The 23042-nt window shown below is 48.9% G+C and overlaps 1 protein-coding gene across 6 annotated transcripts in view; it reads right to left on the minus strand.

The window, feature by feature from the left end:
* The window catches only part of cfap65 (cilia and flagella associated protein 65), a 212756-nt gene that overhangs the window by 30091 nt on the left and 159623 nt on the right, over window positions 1-23042 (minus strand). For all 6 annotated transcript variants that reach the window (XM_038790129.1, XM_038790130.1, XM_038790128.1 and 3 more), the window contains exons 27-31: window positions 18022-18159; window positions 15061-15132; window positions 11492-11685; window positions 3094-3246; window positions 3-686 (exon numbers count right to left, since the gene is read on the minus strand). In XM_038790129.1, the coding sequence (XP_038646057.1) occupies window positions 3-686; window positions 3094-3246; window positions 11492-11685; window positions 15061-15132; window positions 18022-18159 (1241 nt within the window). The remainder of the gene's footprint in view (window positions 1-2; window positions 687-3093; window positions 3247-11491; window positions 11686-15060; window positions 15133-18021; window positions 18160-23042) is intronic.

Raw genomic sequence — 23042 nt, forward strand, 5'->3', positions numbered from 1 at the left:
ACCTTTTCAGGTGCCGCCTCCGTACAAGCTGCTCTTCAATGCGAATGGCACTTAGCGATGCTTGTATTTCCTCGGACAGCCATTCTTCCTCAGCCTCAGCACCAGCCACGTCCAAACTCTGATGGATGTCTGCCGTTGCAGATGTAATCGAGTTCGCCTCTTCTTCAGCTTCTGTTGGTTGGGCATCATCGAATTCCTGGCCACCATCTGCGCTCCACAGTATATTCGAGGCCACCTCTTCTTCGGCCTCTGTCGGCTGGGAATTTTCAGGGTCCTGGCTCAGACCGTCATCTGAGCTCTCTTGTAGAGACACAGCCTCTTCTCCTTCAGTTTCCATTCGTTGGATACTGTCCACGTCCTGATCCGGACCATGACCTCCGTCCACTGTTAAAGTTAATGCCAAATCTGCATCAGCTTCTGTTGGTTGAGTATTGTCTGGTTCCTGGCCCTGACTAGAGTCTGCGGTCATTAATGCAGTTGAGGACACTTCTTTCTTGGTTTCTACTGGTCGGAGATTGACCGACTCCTGGACCTGACCAGTGTCTGCGTCCTGCACATTCGCAAGCTCATTTCTCTTCATGGCCAATTCCTCACCATCCTCGCTCCAGAACTGTCTGTAATAAGGGATGGGTTCGGTGGTTCCCTCAACCAGTACACGTTGAAAGTGCATGTCTCCCTGCAGACACCTTAGACAAAACAAAAGAGAAAAAAGCCAACAGGTTTTATTTAGCTCTTAAATGTGTTGTGAAATATAACAACCATGATCGACTGGTGGTTTCATTAGTTGACGTTTGGACTCTCAATAGCTTTGACTCAGAAGTTGCCATGCGGAATGACAACTTATATTCACACAACGGCTTTAATAAAATTAAATATCTCAAGGAGCATCACAGGGGCATTATAAAACCAAATGTGACATCAAGCCACATAAGGAGATATCAAGTCAGATGACCAAAAGCTTTAAATAAAGAAAGAGAGCTAACCGGTGGAGAGATTCAGGGAGTGGAGAAGGTACTGATCCTTAGTCCTGTTGGGACAAATTCAGACGCCTGGGTTTGGGGGGCATAATGAAGCACTCCTCCTCCCCTAGACCCACAGCAGTGCTGTAAATATACTTTTTGTTCTCCGCCTACCTTCAGCTATCAGTTTAGGACTGGGAAACACGGTCGAACATGGAACCTGAAAGAAAGGTTAAGTATAACACAGACAGGCTCATTGGGCGCGATTCTCCGCTCCCCACGCCGGGTGGGAGAATCGTGGGAGGGCCGGGCGAATCACGACACGCTGCCCTGGCACCCCCCGCGATTCACCTACCCCCCCCCCCCCCCCCCCCCCCCCCCCGCTCAGAGAATCGCTGCTCGCCGTTTTTCACGGCGACCGGCGATTCTCTGGCACGGATGGGCCGAGTGGCCTGACCTTCCCGACCTGTTCACACCGGTGGCAAACACACCTGGTCACTGCCGTCGTGAACATGGCGCCAAAGGTTCGTTTGCGGCTTGTTGGGTATGGAGAGGGGAGTGAGCACCACGGCCGTACTCAGGAGGGGACTGGCCCGTGATCGGTGCCCACCAATCGTCGGGCCGGCGTCTCCAAGGGACGCACTCTTTCCCCTCCGCCGCCCCGCAAGATCAAGCCGCCACGTCTTGCGGGGCAGAGGAGGGGAAGACGGCAACCGCGTATGCACGGGTTGGAGCCGGCCAACCTGCGCATGCGTGGCTGACGTCACTTAGGCGCCGCCGTCGCTTCATTCTCGGCGCGCCGCTTTGATGCAAGCGTCAAGGCCCGGCGGCCGAGTTTCTTACAACGCCGCTCCTAGCCCCCTGGGGGGGGAGGGGGGGGGGGTGAATAGGGTGCGAGGAGCGGCCTCCAACGCCGTCGTGAAACTCGGCCGAGTTCACAACGGCCTTCCCGATGCCGCGCGGGAGCGGAACATCGCGCCCATTATCTTTAAATTGCCAACGTGCCTTTGGAAGTGGGTTCACTTACTCTACAGAACCATAGACTCCCTACAGTGTGGAAGGAGGCCATTTGGCCCATTAAGTCTACACTGACCCTTCAAATGAGCACTTCAGCCATGCCCACTCCCCCTATCCCCGTAAACTAACCAGCACATCTCTTGAATTAGGGGGTAACTTAGCATGGCCAATGCATCTAAAATGCACATCTTTGGACTCTGGAGCACCCGGAGGAAACCCACGCACACACGGGGAGAACGTGCAGACTCCGCACAGACAGTGACCCAAGGGTGGAATTGAACCCGGGCGTTGTAAGGCAACAGTGCTAACCACTGTGCCACCTTCCCATTCCCATCACACCTCCATTAAAATAAGAATTTGGCAGGTTGAAGGGGTTTTGGCTGTTGGTTTTCACTCCAGTCCACACATTTTCTGGGGGGGCTTAAAGTTACCCTATTGCTTTTTTTCCACCCACCAATTTTCTTCTGAAAACTTTGAATGTTTGCTCAGGTAAAAATCTACAGGGGGAGCTGGTTGTCATTGACGCTGGGAAGGGGCGAGTTCGCGGCGAGGTGGGGAATTTATTTTGTTTTGGAATGTTATGTGTGTTAAGTAAAAATGTTAAAATTTGAACGAAAAAAAATCACTGACCATGTTCTTTTGCATTTTCTTGCAGGGCTGGAGATTCTTCTGAGTTACTGGGGTTACTGGGTTATGGGAATAGGGTGGAGGTGTTGACCTTGGGTAGGGTGCTCTTTCAAAGAGCTGGTGCAGACTCGATGTGCTGAATGACCTCCTTCTGCACTGTAAATTCTATGATAATCTATGATTAATCTTGGACAAAGGTTTGGCACAACATCGTGGGCCGAAGGGCCTGTTCTGTGCTGTATTTTTCTATGTTCTATAGGTGCATCCTCTCTGGAACCATTGGCCTAAAATAGCTGTTGTGTACCTGCAGGCAGTTACTCTGGCGATTATTCTAGTGATTAGACAATACTAAACTTGACCTTCTTTTGCTTAAAATTGTTGGAGCGACGAAATGGGAGAGAAAAGGGGCCAAATGGCCTCATTGCACGGTTCTGCAAAAATGAATGGACACGTAGCCCGAAGGTCGATGTGATAAAACATTCCCAATTACCTCAGAACTGTTGTGAGGATATCAGTCACAAGCTTCATGTCTTCTTTTGAGGCAGTCAAGAGGAGATCAACTGAATTGTTCTCCCACTTGCCCCATGTTTGCCCGTTGCCTCCAGGTTGTGGGTCAGACGAGAGCGGTTCCGAAACGAGGGTTCTGCCAATCAAGAACGCAATGCCATTACTGAGAAAGCTGCAAAGCATCCTCTGATGCTCACGACAAGAACGTTCACTATATATGAGCACGGGTCTGATAATCCGCGCTGATATCTTGTAGCAACTCTAATTGGAGGAAGTCCAAGGGATGCCACCAGATGGCCATCCACCCCAAACTTCCCCATTGACCTAGCAACAGGCCCATCCTACGTCACCTTTCCCATGACCAAGTGGAAAATTAATTGACTTGACTATCAATCAAACAGCCTGAGTTCTCATTCTCTGAATACATTTTTTTTGATGCCCCATTTACTTTTCTCCCGGGTTTTGTTCACAGCAATGGGCAGGGTATTGATCTGGAGACTCCAGGGAAATCCTGGAATGGTTAGCAGCCCTATTGTTGGCCTAACTCTGGCCTGCGTGCGAGCACGATGTTCAACCTTAGATGAAATGGGACTGACACTGTGGAGTATGATTCGATCACGGAGTGGGACAGAACAAGCATAAACAGAGCGACATAATTCCTGAAGCAACCTACTGACATTTGCTCAGCCACATCCTCGTGCTGCATTACACAGCAACCATGATACTGACACCAGGGCTGAGATTCTCTACATTGTGAGGATGGATGTTATTTTTAAAATATTTTGGGGAATATTGTGTTATTCTGTAAAGAAGCCTGTCGGCGTGCGTCTGTGCAAATGATTTAATTAGGCTCATCATCTCTGTCTTAAATGGGTGACTCCTTTACTCTGAGATTAAGCCCTCTGATTCTAGACTCTCGCACAAGGGGAAACACCCTCTCAGTATCGACCCCGTCAAACCCCCTGCGAATCCGATACGTCTTAATAAGGTCGCCTCTCATTCTTCTAAACTCCAATGAATACAAGGCCAACCTAATCAACCTCTCCTCATAAAAAATCCCTCTATGCCCAGGGTAAACCCGAGTCAACCTTCTCTGGACTGCCTCCAATGTCCATTCTCTTTGAAGTAAAGGACAACATTCCATTTACCTTCCCTATGATCTGCTGAACTTGCTTTTTGCAATTTTCACACAAGGGCCCTCAATCTCTCTGTGCTGCAGCTTTCTGCAGTCTCTCTCCATTTAAATAATATTCAGCTCCTTTATTCTTCCTACCAAAGTGCATAACGTCACATTTTCCTGCATTGGGCAAAATTCTCCTCCTTGCGACGCTGCAAACGCGATCAGATGGAGAATCAGGCTTCCGGCCACGATCGGGGGCTCCGGTCCTCGCTGGTGGCGATGACGAGTATTGCGCCCCACGCCGGCATGCGAGACCGGCACTTGCATGCATTTAAATGAAATTGGCGGGTTAGACACAGTATGCTCGGCCCTTCTGCGATGCTTCGCTCCTCTCAGGCAGAGGTCTCATGGACATGAATTGCTACAAGTATTTCTAAACATGGACTGGGTGCTGTGGCTGCGGAGGGAGAGCAGGAGGCTAAAAACTCACTGAAAAACTATTGAAAACTGTCGGGCTTGTTGGGTAGGGGTTGGGGGGGGTGGGTGCCTGCTGAATGCCCGCTGGGCCGGTATTGCTCATAATTCGCGGCAGTAGAGTGCTGATCCACTGGCATGTACTGAATTACTCCTTAAATAGCTCCCCCAATGCATACCGTACGTAATTCAGTCCCGGTGTCATGGCCCCTGTCCCTCACTTTCCAAACCCAAAGATTCTATCCTGAGCGTTGTCACGGCCTCTGAAACAAAGCATCCAGGTTAACTCCCACCCTCCCTAATGTGTTGCAATGTCCGCAGCTCAGCCTCCAGCTAAACGACTCTGAGCCGTAGCTCCTCAATCATAGAATCCTTACAGTGCAGAAGGAGGCCATTTGGCCCATCAAGTCTGCACTGACCCGCCAAAATAACACTCGACCCAGGTCCATACCCCCTCCCAATCAGGCCCTATACCCGTGAACTAACGTGCACACCCCTGGACACAAAGGGACAATTTAGCACAGCCAATCAACCTAGCCTACACATCTTCATACTGTGGGGGGAAGCCAGAGCACTCAGAGGAACTCACGCAGACACGGGGAGAACATAAAACTCCACACAGTCACCCAAGGCAAGAATTAAACATGTGTCCCTAGCACTGAGGCAGTAGTGTTAACCACTATGCCACCGCGCCCCAGATACTTACTGCAAATGTTTTTGCCCGGGATAATACCAGTATCCATGAGCTTCCACATGCTGCAGCCGAGACACATCACCTGCCCTGCCATACTTATAAATCTTGACCTAGTTACTTAATTGAGGACTTTGGGTCTGTACTCGTTGGAGTTTAGAAGGATGAGGGGGGAACTTATTGAAACTTACAGGATACTGCGAGGCCTGGATAGAGTGGACGTGGAGAGGATGTTTCCACTACAACCCAAGGGCACAGCCTCAGACTGAAGGGAAGATCCTTTAAAACAGAGATGAGGAGGAATTTCTTCAGCCAGAGGGTGGTGAATCTGAGGAAATCTTTGCCGCAAAACCCTATGGAGGTCAAATCACTGAGTGTCTTTAAGACAGAGATGGATAGGTTTTTGATTAATAAGGGGATCAGGGGTTATGGGGAGAAGGCAGGAGAATGGGGATGAGAAAATATCAGCCATGATTGAATGGCAGAGTAGACTCGATGGGCCGAGTGGCCTAATTCTGCTCCTATGTCTTATGGTCTTATTTATTTTCTTTTAGTTATTTATTGATCTTACCACAAACTGCGGGATGAATTTAAACCTTTGGAAAATAGTCTTTGACCACTTATCGAATATTCACCAGATACTCACCAGCAGCTCACCAGGTGAAAAATTACAAAGCAACGGAATACTGCCCTCCCCTCCTCACCAAACTCCCTCTTCTCAACAAACTCCCGAAACGGGATTCTGCAATAACGGGGCTCTGTCCCCACGCCAGCATGAAAACCGGCACCAACCACTCCGGCGTCAACGGCCCCCGAAAGTGAGGAATTCTCCACTTTCCCGGGGGTTAGGTTGACGCCGGAGTGGTTCCTGCAGCTCCAGCCGGCGGCGAAGGACCTGCGCGAGTTCGCGCATGCGCGGAACAGCCGGCGTGATCTCATGCGTGCGCAGAACAGCCGGCATATTTCCGTGCATGCGCAGAACAGCCAGCGTATAGCATGCGCGGGGGTTCCCTTCTCCGCGCTGGCCCCCGGGCAATATTGCGGAGCCCCACACGGAAGAAAGAAGGCCCCTACGGAACCAGCCCGCCCGCAGATTGGAGGCCCCGATCGCGGGCCAGGCCACTGTGGGTGCTCCCCCAAGGTCGGATCCCCCCCCCCCCTCGGCCCCTGCACACTTACCTGCCAGGTCCTGCCGTGTGTGAGATGAGTAATTCACGCCGGCGGGACTGGGCAAAACTTGATGGACACTCGGCCCATTGGGGCCCGGGGAATCACCGGAGGGGCCGCTGTCAACGGCCCCTGACCAGGGTGGCGGGAAACCCGCCAGAGAATTGGTAAGCTGGCGTCGGGGCATGAAAGCGCCCACCAAGTTCCGCCGAGTCCAGCCGGAGTGGGTTACGTATGGTCCCACGTGGCGGGACCTCGGAGTTCTGTCTGGGAGGCCGTCCTCGTGGGGGTGGGGAGATCCAACCCTGAGGGGGCGTCCACGGTGGTCTGGCCCGCGATCGGGGCCTACCGATCGGCGGGCAGACTATTTCCGTGGGGCCTATGTTCCTCCGTGCCAGGCCCCTGTAGGGCTCTGCCATATCGCCCGGGGACCAGCGCAGAGACGGGAATCCACACGCATGTGCGCACACGCGCCAGCCGTGACGGCATGCGCAAACCTGCGCCGGCCATGGCTCGCCAGCTTTCAGGCGCCGGAGCTGCGGAGACCACTCCAACACCATACTAGCCCCTGAGGAAGGACTGGATAGCTGCCAAGTTGAGGCCTGTTGACGCCGGAGTGGCACGCGCCACTTTTCACGCCGCCGCCAGAACTTGCCCGCAGGAATGGAGAATCCCGGCCATGAGCTATTGGTTGGGGATGTCGAAATAGAGGAATCTAAGCAACAAGCCTTTGCAATGAAGACGTGGTGGGAGTTTCACACGATCAGAGTAAGTAGCAAAGCTAAGAGTAACAAATAAATGATAGTGAGACCAATGTAAAGCTCCGATGATAACTCTATAATAAGAACTAGAAAGCAGGTCTTGACATCTTCGACTCCACGTTTATTATTACAAAGCTGTTTAGCTCAGTGGGCTAGACAGCTGGTTTGTGATACAGAACAAGGCCAGCAGCATGGTTCAATTCCCGTACCAGCCTCCCCGAAACAGGCGCTGGAATGTGGCGACTCGGGGCTTTTCACAGTAACTTCATTGAAGCCTACTTGTGACAATAAAAGATTATAAGGGGCTGGTTTAGCACATTGGGCTAAATCGTTGGCTTTTAAAGCAGACCAAGGCAGGCCAGCAGCACGGTTCAATTCCCGTACCAGCCCCCCCCCGAACAGATGCCGGAATGTGGCGACTAGGGGCTTTTCACAGTAACTTCATTGAAGCCTACTTGTGACAATAAGCAATTTTCTTAATTTTTCTTTCTTATTGTGTTCAGCAATCACTTCTCCAACAATACCACAGTGCCATCTGTATACTGTTTATATTTGGTGCAGCCTATTCAACAATAAGTATAACGAATGAACCCGGTTCAATGAAGAGTGCAGGAGAGCATGCCAGGAGCAACATCAGGCCGACGTAAAAATGAGGTGTCAACCTGGTGAAGCTACAACACAGGACTACTTGTGTGCCAAACGGCATAAACAGCAAGTAATTGACAGAGCTAAGCGATTCCACAACAAACGCATCAGATCTAAGCTCCGCAGTCCTGACACATCCAACCGTGAATGGTGGTGGACAATTAAACAACTCACTGGAGGAGGAGGCTCCACAAATATCCCCATCCTCAATGATGGAGGAGCCCAGGATGTATGTGCAAAAGGCAAAGCCGAGGCATTTCCAACAATCTTCAGCCAGCAGTGCTGAGCGGATCATCCATCTCGGTCTCCTCCAGAGATCCCCCGCATCACAGATGTCAGTCTTCGGGCAATCTGATTCATTCCACGTGATATCAAGAAACGGCTGAAGACATGATATTGCAAAAGCTAAGGGCCCTGACAATATCCTGGCAATTCATATCCTGGCCTGAAGGCTTGTGCTCCAGAACATGTCGCACCCCTAGCCAAGCTATTCCAGTACAGCTACAACACGGCAATGTGGAAAATTGCCCAGGTGTGTCCTGTACACAAGAAACAGAACAAATCCAACAGCCAATTACCTCCCTATCAGCCTACTCTCCATCATCAGCAAAGTGATGGAAGGAGTCATCAGCAGTGCTATCAAGCAGCGTTTATTCAGCAATAACCTGCTCATGGACGCTCAGTTTGGGTTCTGCCAAGGTCACTCAGCTCCTTATCTCATTACAAACTTGGTTCAAACATGGACAAAAGAGCTGAATGCCAGAGGTGAGGTGGGAGTGACTGCCCTTTGACATCAAGGCAGTATTTGACCGAGTATGGCATCAACGAGCCTTTGCTAAACTGGAGTCAATGGGAATCAGGGGGGAAACTCTCCGCTGGTTGGAGTCATACCGACCACAAAGGAAGATGGTTGTGGTGGTTGGAGATCAATCATCTCAGCTCCAGAACATCACTGCAGGAGTTCCTCAGGGTAGTGTCCTTGGTCCAACCATCTTCAGCTGCTTCATCAACGACCTCCCTTCCATCATCAGGTCAGAAGTGGAGATCATCGAATCATAGAACTTACAGTGCAGAATGAGGCCACTCGGGCCATCGAGTCTGCAACGGCCCTTACAAAGAGCACCCCACTGAAGCCCACGTATCCACCCTATCCCCGTAACCTGGTAACCCACATTTTTCTGGACACTAAGACAATTTAGCACGGCCAATCCACCTAACCCGCACATCTTTGGACTGTGGGAGGAAACCGGAGCGTTTGAAAGGTTGGGTTGGTGGATTATTTTGAGGTTTTGCGTTCCCTCCCTCCCCCCGACATCTTGACAAAGTCTCTCGATGTGTTCGGTGCCTTCCGGAACCAGCTTTCTCCATCTCCATTAGTCATTCCGAGTCAGGAATGTTCCAAGGTATGTTTGACCTTAAAAACGACAATGTGGTCAGCACGGTAGCACATGTGGTCAGCGCAGTTGCTTCAGAGCTCCAGGGGTCCCAGGTTCGATTCCCGGCTTGGGTCACTGTCTGTGTGGAGTCTGCACATTTTCCCTGAGATGGTTGCAGATGACTGCACAATGTTCAGCACCATTTGCGAATCCTCAGATAATGAGCAATCCATGTCCAAATGCAGCAAGACCTGGTTTAGCACAGGGCTAAATAGCTAGCTTTTAAAGTAGACCAAGGCAGGCCAGCAGCACGGTTCAATTCCCGTACCAGCCTCCCCAAACAGGCGCCGGAATGTAGCGACTGGGGACTTTTCACAGTAACTTAATTTGAAGCCTATTTGTGACAATAAGCGATTTTCATTTCATTTCACCTGGACAATATACAGACGTGGACTGACAAGTGCCAAGTTACATTCGTGCCACACAAGTGCCAGGCAATGACCATCTCCTACACGAAAGGATCGAACCACCGCCCCTTGACATTCAATGGCATTACCATCGCTGAATCCCCCACAATCAACATCCTGGGAGTTATCATTGATCAGAAACTGAACTCGACTGGCCAATATTAATACTGTGGCTACCAGGGTAGGCCAAAGGCTAGGAATCCTACAGCGAGTAACTCACCTCCTGACCGCCCCAAAGCCTGCCCACCATCTACAAGGCACAAGTCAGGAGTGTATGGAATACTCTCCACTTGCCTGGATGAGTGCAGCTCCAACCACACTCAAGGCGCTCGACACCATCCAGGACAAAGCAGCCCCACTTGATTGCTCCCCCTTCCACAAACATTCCAACCCTCCACCACCAACGAATACTGCAGTATCTGACCAAGGTTCATTAGACAGCACCTTCTAAACCTACGACCACTACCATCTAGAAGGGCAAGAGCAGCCGATACCTGCGAACTCCACCACCTGGAGGTTTCCTTCCAAGTGACTCCCCACCCTGACTTGGAAATATATTGCCGTTCCTTCGCTGTCGTTGGGGAACATCCTGAAACTCCCTCCCTAACATCAGAGTGGGTGTTCCTACACCTCAAGGACTGCAGAGATTGAAGAAGGCAACTCACCACTACCTTCTGAAGGGCAACTAGGGATGTGCAATAAATGCTGGCCTAACCAGCAACGCCCACAGCTCGTAAAAATTTTTTTTTAAAAACAGGCTATTAAACAATTAATGTTGTACGGGGAACGGTTGAGGGCTCTGGGTCTGTACTCGTTGGAGTTTGAAAGGACAAGGTGGGGATCTTATTGAAACTTACAGGACCTGGACAGAGTGGATGTGAAGAGAATGTTTCCATTTGTAGGAAAACCTAGAATCAGAGGACACAATCTCAGAATAAAGGGACAATTCTTCAAAACAGAGATGAGGAGGAATTTCTTCAGCCAGAGGGTGGTGAATCTGTGGAACTCTTTGCCGCAGAAGGCTGTGGAGGCCAAATCACTGAGTGTCTTTAAGACAAAGATAGATAGGTTTTTAATTAATAAGGGGATCAGGGGTTATGGGGAGAAGGCAGGAGAATGGGGATGAGAAAAATATCAGTCATGATTGAATAGCAGAGCATACTCGATGGGCCAAGTGGCCTAATTCTGCTCCTATGTCTTATGGTCTTATGATTGACCTGGAATCTGCAGGAATGAAGGCTATCCTCCAGGACATTGCCATGAACAAACCAGGGGTAAATATCATCAAGGCACTGAAAAAAAAACTATCCTTTTCCCCCAATTTTCTTCAAATATTTATCTAATTAGTTTTTAAAATATTGATGATGAGGAGAAAAATGTTTGACTGGGACTCAAGAAGGGTCAAATCTGAAATAAAAACAGAAAATACTCATCAATGTGGCAGCATCTGTGGAACGGGAAACAGAGTTAATATTTCAGCTCTCTGAATTTCTGTTTCCCAGAATTTTTGTTTGTTTTCCGATTGGCCATAGGAAACGGGTGCACCATGAGGGCGGTGTGGCGTGTGACCACTGGCAGGAGCATGGTGAGAGGTCTGTGGGTGAATACTCCAGCAAAAGGTCCAGCCAGAGTTGACGACCCGACATGCACTTCCCGTGGCTACCCAGAGACATGCCCTACCTCATGATGTAGTGCTTAGGAACCTCAGTTGGGAAGTTTGTGTGATATTCCTCCATGGAGTGGGATCTGGCGGTGACTCCGAGGTGCAGCAAGAATGGTTTAGCTGGCGTCGGTTTCAGCCACAGTCCGGCGACTGGTTTCCTACTATGTTGGCCTTCCCATGTTTCCATTGGCTCCTTGATTGGAGGGAGCGTCTGTGCAGGGACAAGCATACTTCAAGCAATTCTGACTACTGTAATTCAATCCACTTTCAAGTACTTGGCAACGCCTGATGCCTACCGAGGTTACAAGATTGCTTTCACAAGTTTTCTTATATTAGGCAACAGCAAAGCATTCCACTGACTTGTAACATGGAATAAACATTGTAGGCATTGAATAAAATTCCCACAACTCTGCCTGAACAATGTACCCTAACCCCAGCTTCAGAAACATGCTCTCTAATACACCAAGGCAATATTACACATTAACCTGTTGCTCGCTGTCCTTGGGGGAATTACTGATGCACTGTATTATGGGCTGTTCTGTGCTGTATCCATGCACTCACTAGAAACTGTGCTGAGACTGCTCCAGGGGAACTGGGGCAATATAAATGTTTTAACGTTTTGAACAAGGAATCCACTAGATCAGGAAGGATTCCAGTTTTGTACCTTGCCCGAAATTGTGACTGCTTTTGGAGATGTTGAAAGGAGGACCCAGAAGCAAGACGATCGGGAAGAGAGAGGACCTCGAGACAGTCACCAGCACCTCAAAGAGCAGGTGCCAAGAGGGCCTCGGTGCATTAGGGGACACAGTTTAAAAATAAGGGGTCTCCCATTTAAGATAGAGATGAAAATAAATCTTAATAGTGTGGCGAATCTTTGAAACTCTCTTCCCCAGAGAGCGGTGGAGGCAGAGTCAATTAATATTTTCAAAGCAGAGTAGATAGATTGTTGACTAACAAGGTAGTCAATGGTTATTGGGGCATGGTGGAATGTGGAGTTCAGACTACAATTGATCAGCCATGATTTTGTTGGGTGGTGGAGGAGACCCGAAGGGCCGAGTATCCCACTGCTATACCAAATTGGCCAGCTAAACCAAATACTGCAGATACTGGAAACCCAAAATAAAAAGATGCTGGAAATACTCAGCAGGCCAGGCAGCATCTGTGGAGGAGAACAGTTTTTTAAAAATATATTTTTATTCGGCTTTTAACATTTTATACATGAAACAAAACAATGCAAAAACAAGAACAGACCCCCCCCCGCCCCACCACTTCACCAGCCAACACGCCAATAATGCTAAGAGCCCCCCCCCACCCCCCACCACTGCCCCAACCACCCCCCATCTCTCAGCAGCTGACGGTAACCAACTCATTAACGTGCAGAATAAACAGACCCCACCTCTTGTGGAACCCCTCACTCGCCCCTCTCAAACCAAACTTAACCTTCTCCAAATACAGAAACTCCATCAGGTCCCCAAGCCACACAGACACACAGGGCGGAGAAGCTGACCTCCACCCCAACAGGACCCACCTGCAAGCAATCAGCGAGACGAAAGCTCAAACATCTGCCACCGCTGCTGTCTGCAGTTTTACATCCCAAATATGGTCCCCAGGGGACTGGGCTCCAAATCCACGTGCAATATTATTGATATGGTGCTGAAAAACAACCTCCAAAATGTATCCAACTTTGGCCAGACCATATGTACATGATTGGCTGGACATCTCCCACACCGCTCGCAAATATACTCCACCCCCTCAAATAACAGGCTCATCCTTGACGTTACCAGATGTGCTCTATGTCCTACCTTTAGCTGTATTAACCCCAGTCTCGCTCACAAGGTCGAGACATTCACCCTACCCAACACCTCACACCACAAACCCCCGTCCAGCGCCGCCCCCAGCTCTTCCTCCCACTTGGCCTTAACCCTCTCCAGCGATATCACATCCTCCTCCAAAATCTTCCCATTAATCGCCAAGATGACACCCCCCCCCCCCCCCCCCCACACTCCAACCCCATCACCGACAACACCCTCTCCAACAATGAGGGTGATGTCACCGGAAAAGTCAAGAAAACCTTCCTTGCAAAGTTCCACACCTACATATACCATAAGCCCCCCCCCCCATAGAATCCCAAACCTCTCCAAACTCACAAACTGCCCTTCCAAAAACATGTCCTTCATTTCCATCACACTCCGCTCCTCTCAACGCGGAAACCTAGCATCCAGCTTTTCAGGCTCAAACGCATGATTCTCTCGTACCGGCATCAGCTTCGACCCAGTCCCCAACTGCTGGAACTGTCTCCACCACTGGACGACCCGACTACTTCCCTGGGGAAAACGTGAGGAGCGCCGTTGAGGAGAAACAGGGTTAACGGATGTGATTCAGTGGACCTGAGTTCAAGTCCGCTGAATGGGACTCTCACCGAGATTTTCTCCACCGAGGCTACTGAAGCCTGTCAGCAGGAAAGGCCCCTCGCAGATTGGTGTGCCATTTTAGAAGGCTGCCACAATCTTTCACCCCACCCCGCTTTTTGCCCCCCCCACCATTCTTTTGACCCTCCATCACACCGCCGACCTTGGGGAGGTCCCCGTGAACCCCCGCCTCATCCTCCCTTTATCTGGTAAGACCCCCCCCCCCCCCCCCCCCACCCCCCGGGGCCCACCTGGCACCCTGGCACTGCTGGTCTGGCACCCTATCAGTGCTCCTGCAAGCCTGGCAGCGCTACCATGGCACTGCCAGGGTGCCTGAGTGGCACTGCCAACTTGGTGCCCGGGTACCAGAGGGACAGCCAGGGTGCCACCCTGCCCTGTCCCCGACCACCTGGGGGTCTCTAATGGCCTGGGAGAACCCCCTCCCAGGTGCTCTTATGACTGGTCCACGGTTGTGTGGACCAGTATAAAATGGCGACCTGGTGAGGTTTCCCAGACGAGACCGTTGAGTACCGGGCACCAGGAGAATCCTAATGGCTCATTTAAAAATGCATATCATATGCAGATCATGATGTCTCATGAGGTTAGGTTGAATCGCGAGATGTTGCGAGCGCCGTGAATATCGCGAGAGGCCTCTCTCTCTCTCTCTCGATTCAACGGCCTTGATCTGACACCAAAAGTGGCACGGCGACGCTGTCCAATCACAGCCACTAACTATGTTCCTCTCTACAGATGCTGCCTAACCTATTGAGTGTTTCCAGCAACCCCTGTTATTATTGCTCTTGTCGACTTTGATAGACAGGCAGAGTGCCAAACCAGTGTCACATGTGATCCCATGGACTTCACAACCAGAGCATTAGATTAAAATCACCCACCTGGTCAAAGAGAAGAACTGAACTTGATTCCAATCCAAATCCATTTCACAAAACAACCTTTGACAAAAGAGACTTCAGCTGCCGCAATGTCAGTAACATAGGAAAGTGAATATCAGATCATTTGAATTACAAGCTTAGCCAGCTCAAAACAACCTAATCCTATTTTAAAGACCTTTAACAGACCAGCTCTTCTTTCCCTCATCGTGAATTTTGTTACACTTGTTCACATACCTCTATTGATTTATCTCCACTATGTCAGGCTGCACCTCAGTCCATATTTCTCACCTTGTACTTCATAATCTTAGGGCTCATGTCCTTGTGTGTCATCTTGTGACTTTCTTGTAAGTCTTTGCAACACTTTCAGAGAGAAAGGAATGAAATTGAGTTGGCACATTTTGGAAACTCCGCATTCAACCCTATAGATGTTCTGAACCATTGCAGCTATCAGGAATACCTAAAGAAAAAGGCACCTTCAACCAAAAAGAACGACTTGATATGGTGACATTTACAACCTCAGTGCATCGTAAAGTGCTTTGCAGTCGACAAGGGACTTGTTTTTTGAAATGTATTCACTGTGTAGGAAATACACCAGACAATTTGCTGAAATCATGCTCCCACAAACAGAAATGTGACAATGACCTGATGATCCATTTTTAAAAAATTATGTTCGACAGTTAAATATTGGGCAGGATTCCAGGGAGAACTCCTCTGTTTCTCACTGAGATAGGACCGTGTGCTTTTATACTGAGCTGGGAGGGAAGGTGGGATCCCACTTTAATGTACCTCCAAATGTTGCGCCTCCAACAGTGAACCATCCCTCAGTGCAGCACTGGAGCGGCAGCCTCGGTTACATTCCCAAATATTTTAAAAATCTGTCACAAGTAGGCTTGCATTAACACTGCAATGAAGTTACTGTGAAAAGCGCCTAGTCACCGCATTCCGGTTCGGGTACACAGAAGGAGAATTCAGAATGTCCAATTCAACTAACAACACGTCTTTCTGGACTAGTGGGAGGAAACCGGAGCACCCGGCGGAAACCCACGCAGACACGGGGAGAACGTGCAGACTCAGCACAGACAGTGACCCAAACCGGGAAGGAATCCGCGTCCCTGGTGCTGTGAAACAACAGTGCTAACCACTGTGCTACCGTGCCGCTATCTATGCTGTCTACAAACATTCAGTGTCAGAGCAGACGTCTGCCATTTGGCACCTCGAGCCAATCCCACCATTGAATAAGATTGTGGCTGATCTGCTTGTGTTGAGTTCCACATTCCCCATCTCGGGTGAGATTTGAGCCAAAACTGACATACCAAGTCTCTGTTTGCAAAAAGATCCCATCCACATGGTGATATAATGGTGATGGCGCAATACAATTATGACTGTTTCGACCTCAGGGTTAATGAACATACCGAAAAATATTGGGCTGAATTTTATGGTCCCCCTCAGCAGATTTGCAGACTGTCAAATTTCCCAGATGGCCTCTCTGTTGGCCTCCTACCTGCCCCAAACGTTCTGCAATTGTACACCCCAATTGAGACTTTTTAGTGACCTATGACCAATTATTGGCCACCAGCCTGAAATGTAAGACTGCTGGGAGTTGGGATCGATGGGGAATATCAGCAGATCACCAAGCTTGTATATCAGGAAGGAAGTGAGGATGGCATCTCCCTCTAGGGTTCCCTTTCCATCCGAAAGGCTTGTTACCTGCCTTTGATCCCTGCTCCTGCTCCCATCAACTCCTCCCCCAATGGTCTTTCCATCAAGAACCGTGCCCCCTAACATTCCAGTTCCTGTCTCCTCTCCCCCCTCCCACCCAGGTCCCATGGGGTGGCACAGTGGCTAGCACTACTGACTCACAGCTCCAGGGACTACTGAATTTGGCTGGGATGAGCACAAGAGCCTTCTTTTCAGGTGTTATTTAACAGCCTCCTTCGGCGCTTTTAATAAAAAAAACAAGCTTTATTCTAAGAATTTAGTTAGCATTTGTAGAAACACAGCAAGGATTTGTGACAATTACAAACATAAAGACCCCACACAGCTAGAGTACTCTATGTATAACCCTTAATGAATCCCCCCCTTAACTGTTCCACTTCAATAACAAAATCCAAATAAAACTAGGAACCCCTTTTCAAAGGCGTGGCCCAGAACACTATTGTCACTTGACTAAGACTGTTGTTACTGGGAGTTTGTTCCACTTTTCAACCAGCAGATTTAAATTCCTTCCAGAAAGCAATTATTTCTTTTAGGTTGCCAAGCAGTCCAGAACAGCTTTCAAAAGGAAGATAGAGAAAGACATTTATTTCATCCTGTGCAGTTAAAACCAGCCCAAAAACTCAAAGCGAAGGTAAAACTCACAGCCACAGCTCAGCTCCACCCACAAAAATGGCATCACTGAAGCCATGTGATAAGACAAAAACCTTTCTTAAAGGGACACTGCCATGACACTGGCCATTGGTATTGCTGGGGCTACAGAAACTACAGAGCTCCCAACCAATCAAATTAGCCAGCAGCTCTCTGAGATTGGACTTCTGCCAAGCTGAGGGGCAGAAGTCCCATCTTCACTCAATTAACTCTCCACAGAGCATTAAATGGCTTAGGGGCTGTCCGCCAACTCTTTGGGTGGTGGTGTGGGAAACCCTGCCACTGAAATACCATTCCCAATTGATCCAGTAGGACCCAAATTTAAATCCTCTCATGGCAAAGTTGATTCATCATGGTTTCAATCATGATATGCATCAGTTACCCAGGGTTGTGGAGTAGTAAAGTCAGCCCGGGTTCCCACTCCCACCATCCCAAAACGTGTGGACATCAGGTGATAACAGAATTGAGTTTGGCTATGATGCCGCACCAGAGTGACCTGCCTCACCCACATTTGAAGCAGCAGTAGTATGCATTGTGCCAAAATTGATCTGGGGCTCCATAATGTGGTTTGCAATCTACTAGGCCCACATATTAATCTGTCGCAAGCTTGTTGACAGGAATCCAGCAACCCCTGCACGGTTCCCAGTGTCTGAACTTTAATGTTCTAGAAATGGCAGACCTCAATGAGGAAGTAGGCTTCATACATATAACCATGGAACATGGCAGATTTGAAGAATTAAAAGTTCCATCTATCTGTCTCACCATGCTATACATTCAGCCTCCAGCGAGCAATGAGCAACACAGAGCTCCAGTTCCTGACGAGCCACCATAGTTTGCAGTAAACCCTGCCCAACAAAACTCTGCTTTTTTGTTCGCTGCAACTACCTGTCTTTGGCGAACCGGCTGTTGGTTGTCCTGCAGACCCCGTTCTGTAATAGTGAACTCGACTCTCTGCCGGTCCTTCTCTTTCTCCCAGGCCTGGAGGTCCTTCTGGTACTGTGTTACCTGTTGCTTGGAGTAAACCTATCAGGGAGATCAAGTCAGTTACAATCGGACAGATTTACAGCATGTTGCAATTCCGTACTCAAGAGCAAGAGGAGGCCATTGAGCCCCTCAAGCCTGTTCCGCATTCAAATCAGATCATAGCTGACCTGTATCTTAACTGCAGTCACCTGTCTTGGTACAGTAACCCTACTTAACAGAATATCCATCTTTGGTATAGAGTGCCCACACTCTGGATTCTTTCAAAGGTTTTATTAAGAGGTGTTACTCATGCAATCTAAGATGAAGAATAATAAAGCCCATGCAAACACTCTGCTGACGTCACAACACATAGAACATAGAACAGTACAGAACAGCCCCTTCGGCCCTCGATGTTGTGTGGAACAATGATCACCCTACTCAAACCCACGTATCCACCCTATACCTGTAACCCAACAACCCCCCCCCCCCCCTTAACCTTAACCTTACTTTTTTAGGACACTACGGGCAATTTAGCATGGCCACTCCACCTAACATGCACATCTTTGGACTGTGGGAGGAAACCGGAGCACCCGGAGGAAAGAAACCCACGCACACACGGGGAGGACGTGCAGACTCCGCACAGACAGTGACCCAGCCGGGAATCGAACCTGGGACCCTGGAGCTGTGAAGCATTGATGCTAACCACCATGCTACCGCGCTGCCCACATTATGTGACACTTTACCAGCAGGGATGTATTCTCTGACGCATAACAATCTTACAATCCTCAAGATGTCCAACTGAAAATTGAGAAAAGCCTCAACAACTTTCTTGGGAAGAGACTGTTAGATTTCTGTACCTTTTATGAACATCCCCCTTAACATACTTCCTGTACATACCCCTGAACATACTTCCTGAACATCCCCCTGAACATACTTCCTGTACATACCCCTGAACATACTTCCTGTACATACCCCTGAACATACTTCCTGTACATACCCCTGAACATACTTCCTGTACATACCCCTGAACATACTTCCTGTACATACCCCTGAACATACTTCCTGTACATACCCCTGAACATACTTCCTGTACATCCCCCTGAACATACTTCCTGTACATACCCCTGAACATACTTCCTGTACATACCCCTGAACATACTTCCTGAACATCCCCCTGAACATACTTCCTGAACATTCCCCTGAACATACTTCCTGAACATTCCCCTGAACATACTTCCTGAACATCCCCCTGAACGGCCTGGCTCTAATTTTAAGGTTACGCTTTCTTGTTTTGAGCTCCCACCTCCAGGGGAAAAGGTTTACACTTACACCATCAAATCTTTTAATCATCTTAAACACACAAATGCACAATTGTGTGCTCAAACACCATCAGCTGGGCCTTTCCTGAAATGTTACAGATTGGGAGCAAAATGGTTCCGTTAAAAAAGTGAATCTGATGTTTATCAAAGTGGATGGGACAGGGCGGGATTCTCCGGCCGTGCCCGCCTGGTGACTGGAAATTCCCACCCGAGGTCAACAGACCACTACATGGTCCGTGTCACGTCTGTGTCAATCTTGCAGCTGACATGGCTGAAGAATCCAGCTCCCAGTATCAACACCAAGTTCTCCCAGGTCACATAAGGACAAGTTTAATTCAGCATAAAGATTCCCCTACTCTGTTCAATGATGCTTCTGAATTCAAGAGTGCTCCAGTATTAGATACATACAGAACAGGAGGCCATTTGCCCATCATACCTGTCCAGGTGGCTGTAAGAGTTGTCCAATTTGTCCCACTCACATTGCCCCTTCTCTGCAATTTTTTTCCTTTTGAAGTACATATCCAAGTCCCTTTAGAAAAGCCATTATCAAATCTGCTTCCACTGAGTTCAGGCAGCACGACCCAGATTATCACAGCTTGCTGTGCAAGAAAAAAACCTTCCTCATCAGGGAAAGAGTGCAATGAAGGTTCACCAGACTAATCCCTGGGATGGCAGAATTATCCTATGAGGAGAGACTGAGGTGCTGGTCCTGTATTCTCTGGAGGTGACTTAATTGAAGTGTGCAAAATTCCAACAGGGGTAAATGCAGAGCGGATGTGATTGCACAAGAAAGGATGCAGAGGAGATTCACCAAGATGTTGCCTGGGCTGGAGTGTTTCAGCTATGAAGAGAGGCTGGTTCGGTTGAAGTTGTTTTCCTTGGAGCAGAGAAGACCACAAGGGGACCTAACTGAGGTGCACAAAATTATGATGGACATCGATAGGGTAGATAGGAAGAAACTCTGCCCCTTCGTAGATGGATCAATAATCAAGCGCATAGATTTTGGGTAAAGAGCAACTGATTTAGAGGGGATTTGAGGAAAATATTTTCACCCAGAGAGGGGGGAAGTATGGAACTCTGCCAGAAAAGATGGGAGATGCAGGAACCCTCACAACATTTAAGAAACATTGAGATGAGCGCTTGAAACACCACAGCAGACAAGGCTACAGGCGAAGTGTTGGAAAATGGGATTAGAATAGATCCGTGCTTGATGGTTGGAGCATGCATAATGGGCCAAAAGGCTTCTTTTTTAATGCTGTAAAACTCGAAGACTCTATCACCCCTCTGGTTCTTAAGTTATTTATCTTACATTTGTGTCTTTTGGTTACCGATCCATTTGCCAACGTGAACAGTTTCTCCCAAGCTATTTTAATAGCTCAATTAAATCTTCTCTTCAGCTTCACTGCTCGAAGAGGACAGCAACCCCAGCTTCTCAGAAGCCTTCAAATAATCAAAAACTGACCATATGAATTAGGTGCAGGGGTAGGCCATTTGGCCCCTCAAGCCTGTTCCTCCATTTGACAAGATTGCGGCTGATCAGATTCTGACCATACCCTACTTTTCTGCCTACCTCCTATAATCTTTACTCAGCATTAGAAATATTCAATCACCCAGCCTACACTGCTCCTTGGGGAAGAGAATTCCACAGAGAATTTCCCACTCTGGTACCATTCTGGTAAATCTCCTCTGTACCCTCCAACAACTTTACACCCTTCCCAGAGCTGGACACAACACTCTAGCTAAGGTCTAACTGGTGATTTGTAAAGTTTAGCACTAGGCTTTGCTTTTGTACACAGGAAGAAGTCTTACAACACCAGGTTAAAGTCCAACAGGTTTGTTTCAAACACGAGCTTTCGGAGCACGGCTCCTTCTTCAGGTGAATGTACACAGGGACATTGGAGCAGGAGTAGCCTATTTGGCCCATGGAGCCTGCTCCAGCATTCAATTAGATTATGGCTGGCCTTCTACCTCAATGCCATTTTCCCACATTATCCCATACCCTTCAGATTGTGAACACCGCCCAGTCCATCACACGAACCTGGCTCCCATCCATTGACTCCATCTACACCTCCCGCTGCCTTGGGAAAGCGGGCAGCATAATCAAAGACCCCTCCCACCCGGCTTGCTCACTCTTCCAACTTCTTCCATCCTGCAGGAGATACAAAAGTCTGAGAACTTGCACGAATAGATTCAAGAGCTGCTGGTAGAAAAATACTTTTCACTGTACCTCGGTACACGTGACAATAAACAAAATCCAATCCAAATCCAAAATGTAGAAGTCTATTGATCTCAGTCTTGAACATACTCAATGACTGAACCTCCAAAGACTGGGGGCAGAATCATCTCTGATATTGGCAAAGTCTGATGTCGGGTGGGTGTTGTTGAGTCTTCTGATGACAATATGGCTCTTCCCGCCATATTGTGTAGCACCTAAAAAACAAAACTGGCAGGCATGGGTTCCAGGCTTGCGTCTGACTGGTGGCCTCTGATTTGCCCGCCCTGCCATCGATGATCCGGATGCCTTGTTTGAAGGCCCCTGCACACAGCTAGCACACTGCAGTTCTCGGGGGAGTCATGGCTGCCAGGAAACACTCTGCAGCCAAGTCCACCCCTGCCGCTCTCCACTCACCCCGTCCCGCCAACACATCTGCTATCGCCCCTGCTCAACCCCCGCCCCACCCTCTCCCCACTGAAGACAGGGATCCCGCCACTCTGCGAGTGCAACGCTCACTTCCGAGCTCCTCTTGGTGTTCTGCTCGCCAGGTTCAGGCCTTTTGTAACCAGTCGCACATCGCATCTTTCTGGCATCACACCACCATGACTTATATGAGGTGGGGGTTTGACTCTGGTCTGATAATGATATGCTAATGCACTACATTGAGGTTCCTGACGTTGAATGGTGGGGAAACGCGGCCCGCCACTGGCAGGCAGGGGGAGATTGCACCCTACATTTACATCAAAATGAAACGCAACTTAAGCCTTCTCACGATATTTTTATTCACCCCGAAACCCGCCTAATGAGAACAGGAGCGGAAAATCCCGGCATCGGTCCCCTGGTTCTAGACTTCCCATCCCAGCCGTGGAAAACATCTTTCCTCCATCTACCGTGTTGAACCATGTAAGAATTAGATCACCTTTCATTCTTCTTGACTCTACAGAATGCAGGCTCAGTCTCCTTGGTATGTCCTCATAGGACAATCCCACCTTCCCAGGAATCAGTCTGCTGAACCATTGTTGCACTCTCTCCATGGAAAGTGTATCCTTCCCGAGGTAAGGAGATCCGCTGCATCTATTTATAAAGCCAAGAATCTTACGTGCTTCTTTTTCTTATCAATTTGCTCTGCCACTTTCAAAGATTTTGGCACATGAACCCCGAGGTGCCTGTTCCTGCACCCCTTTTAAAATACTACCCTTTCATTTACCTTGTCGTGAGAATGTCTGTTTTCTACATGGGTTTGCCTGAGTAAGACTGTCCATTTGGCTGCAGTGGAGGTTTAAATACCCCAAGCATTGAGTTGAAGTTACGCCAACTTATTTTGCATTCAAATCTTGAAGATAAGGCCAAGTGTGAGGGGTGTTTAGATACTGTGAGACCCATTGGAATTCATGTGACTGGGCATGGAA

The sequence above is a fragment of the Scyliorhinus canicula genome, chromosome 2, assembly GCF_902713615.1.
Source record: "Scyliorhinus canicula chromosome 2, sScyCan1.1, whole genome shotgun sequence".
Classification (NCBI taxonomy): Eukaryota; Metazoa; Chordata; class Chondrichthyes; order Carcharhiniformes; family Scyliorhinidae; genus Scyliorhinus; species Scyliorhinus canicula.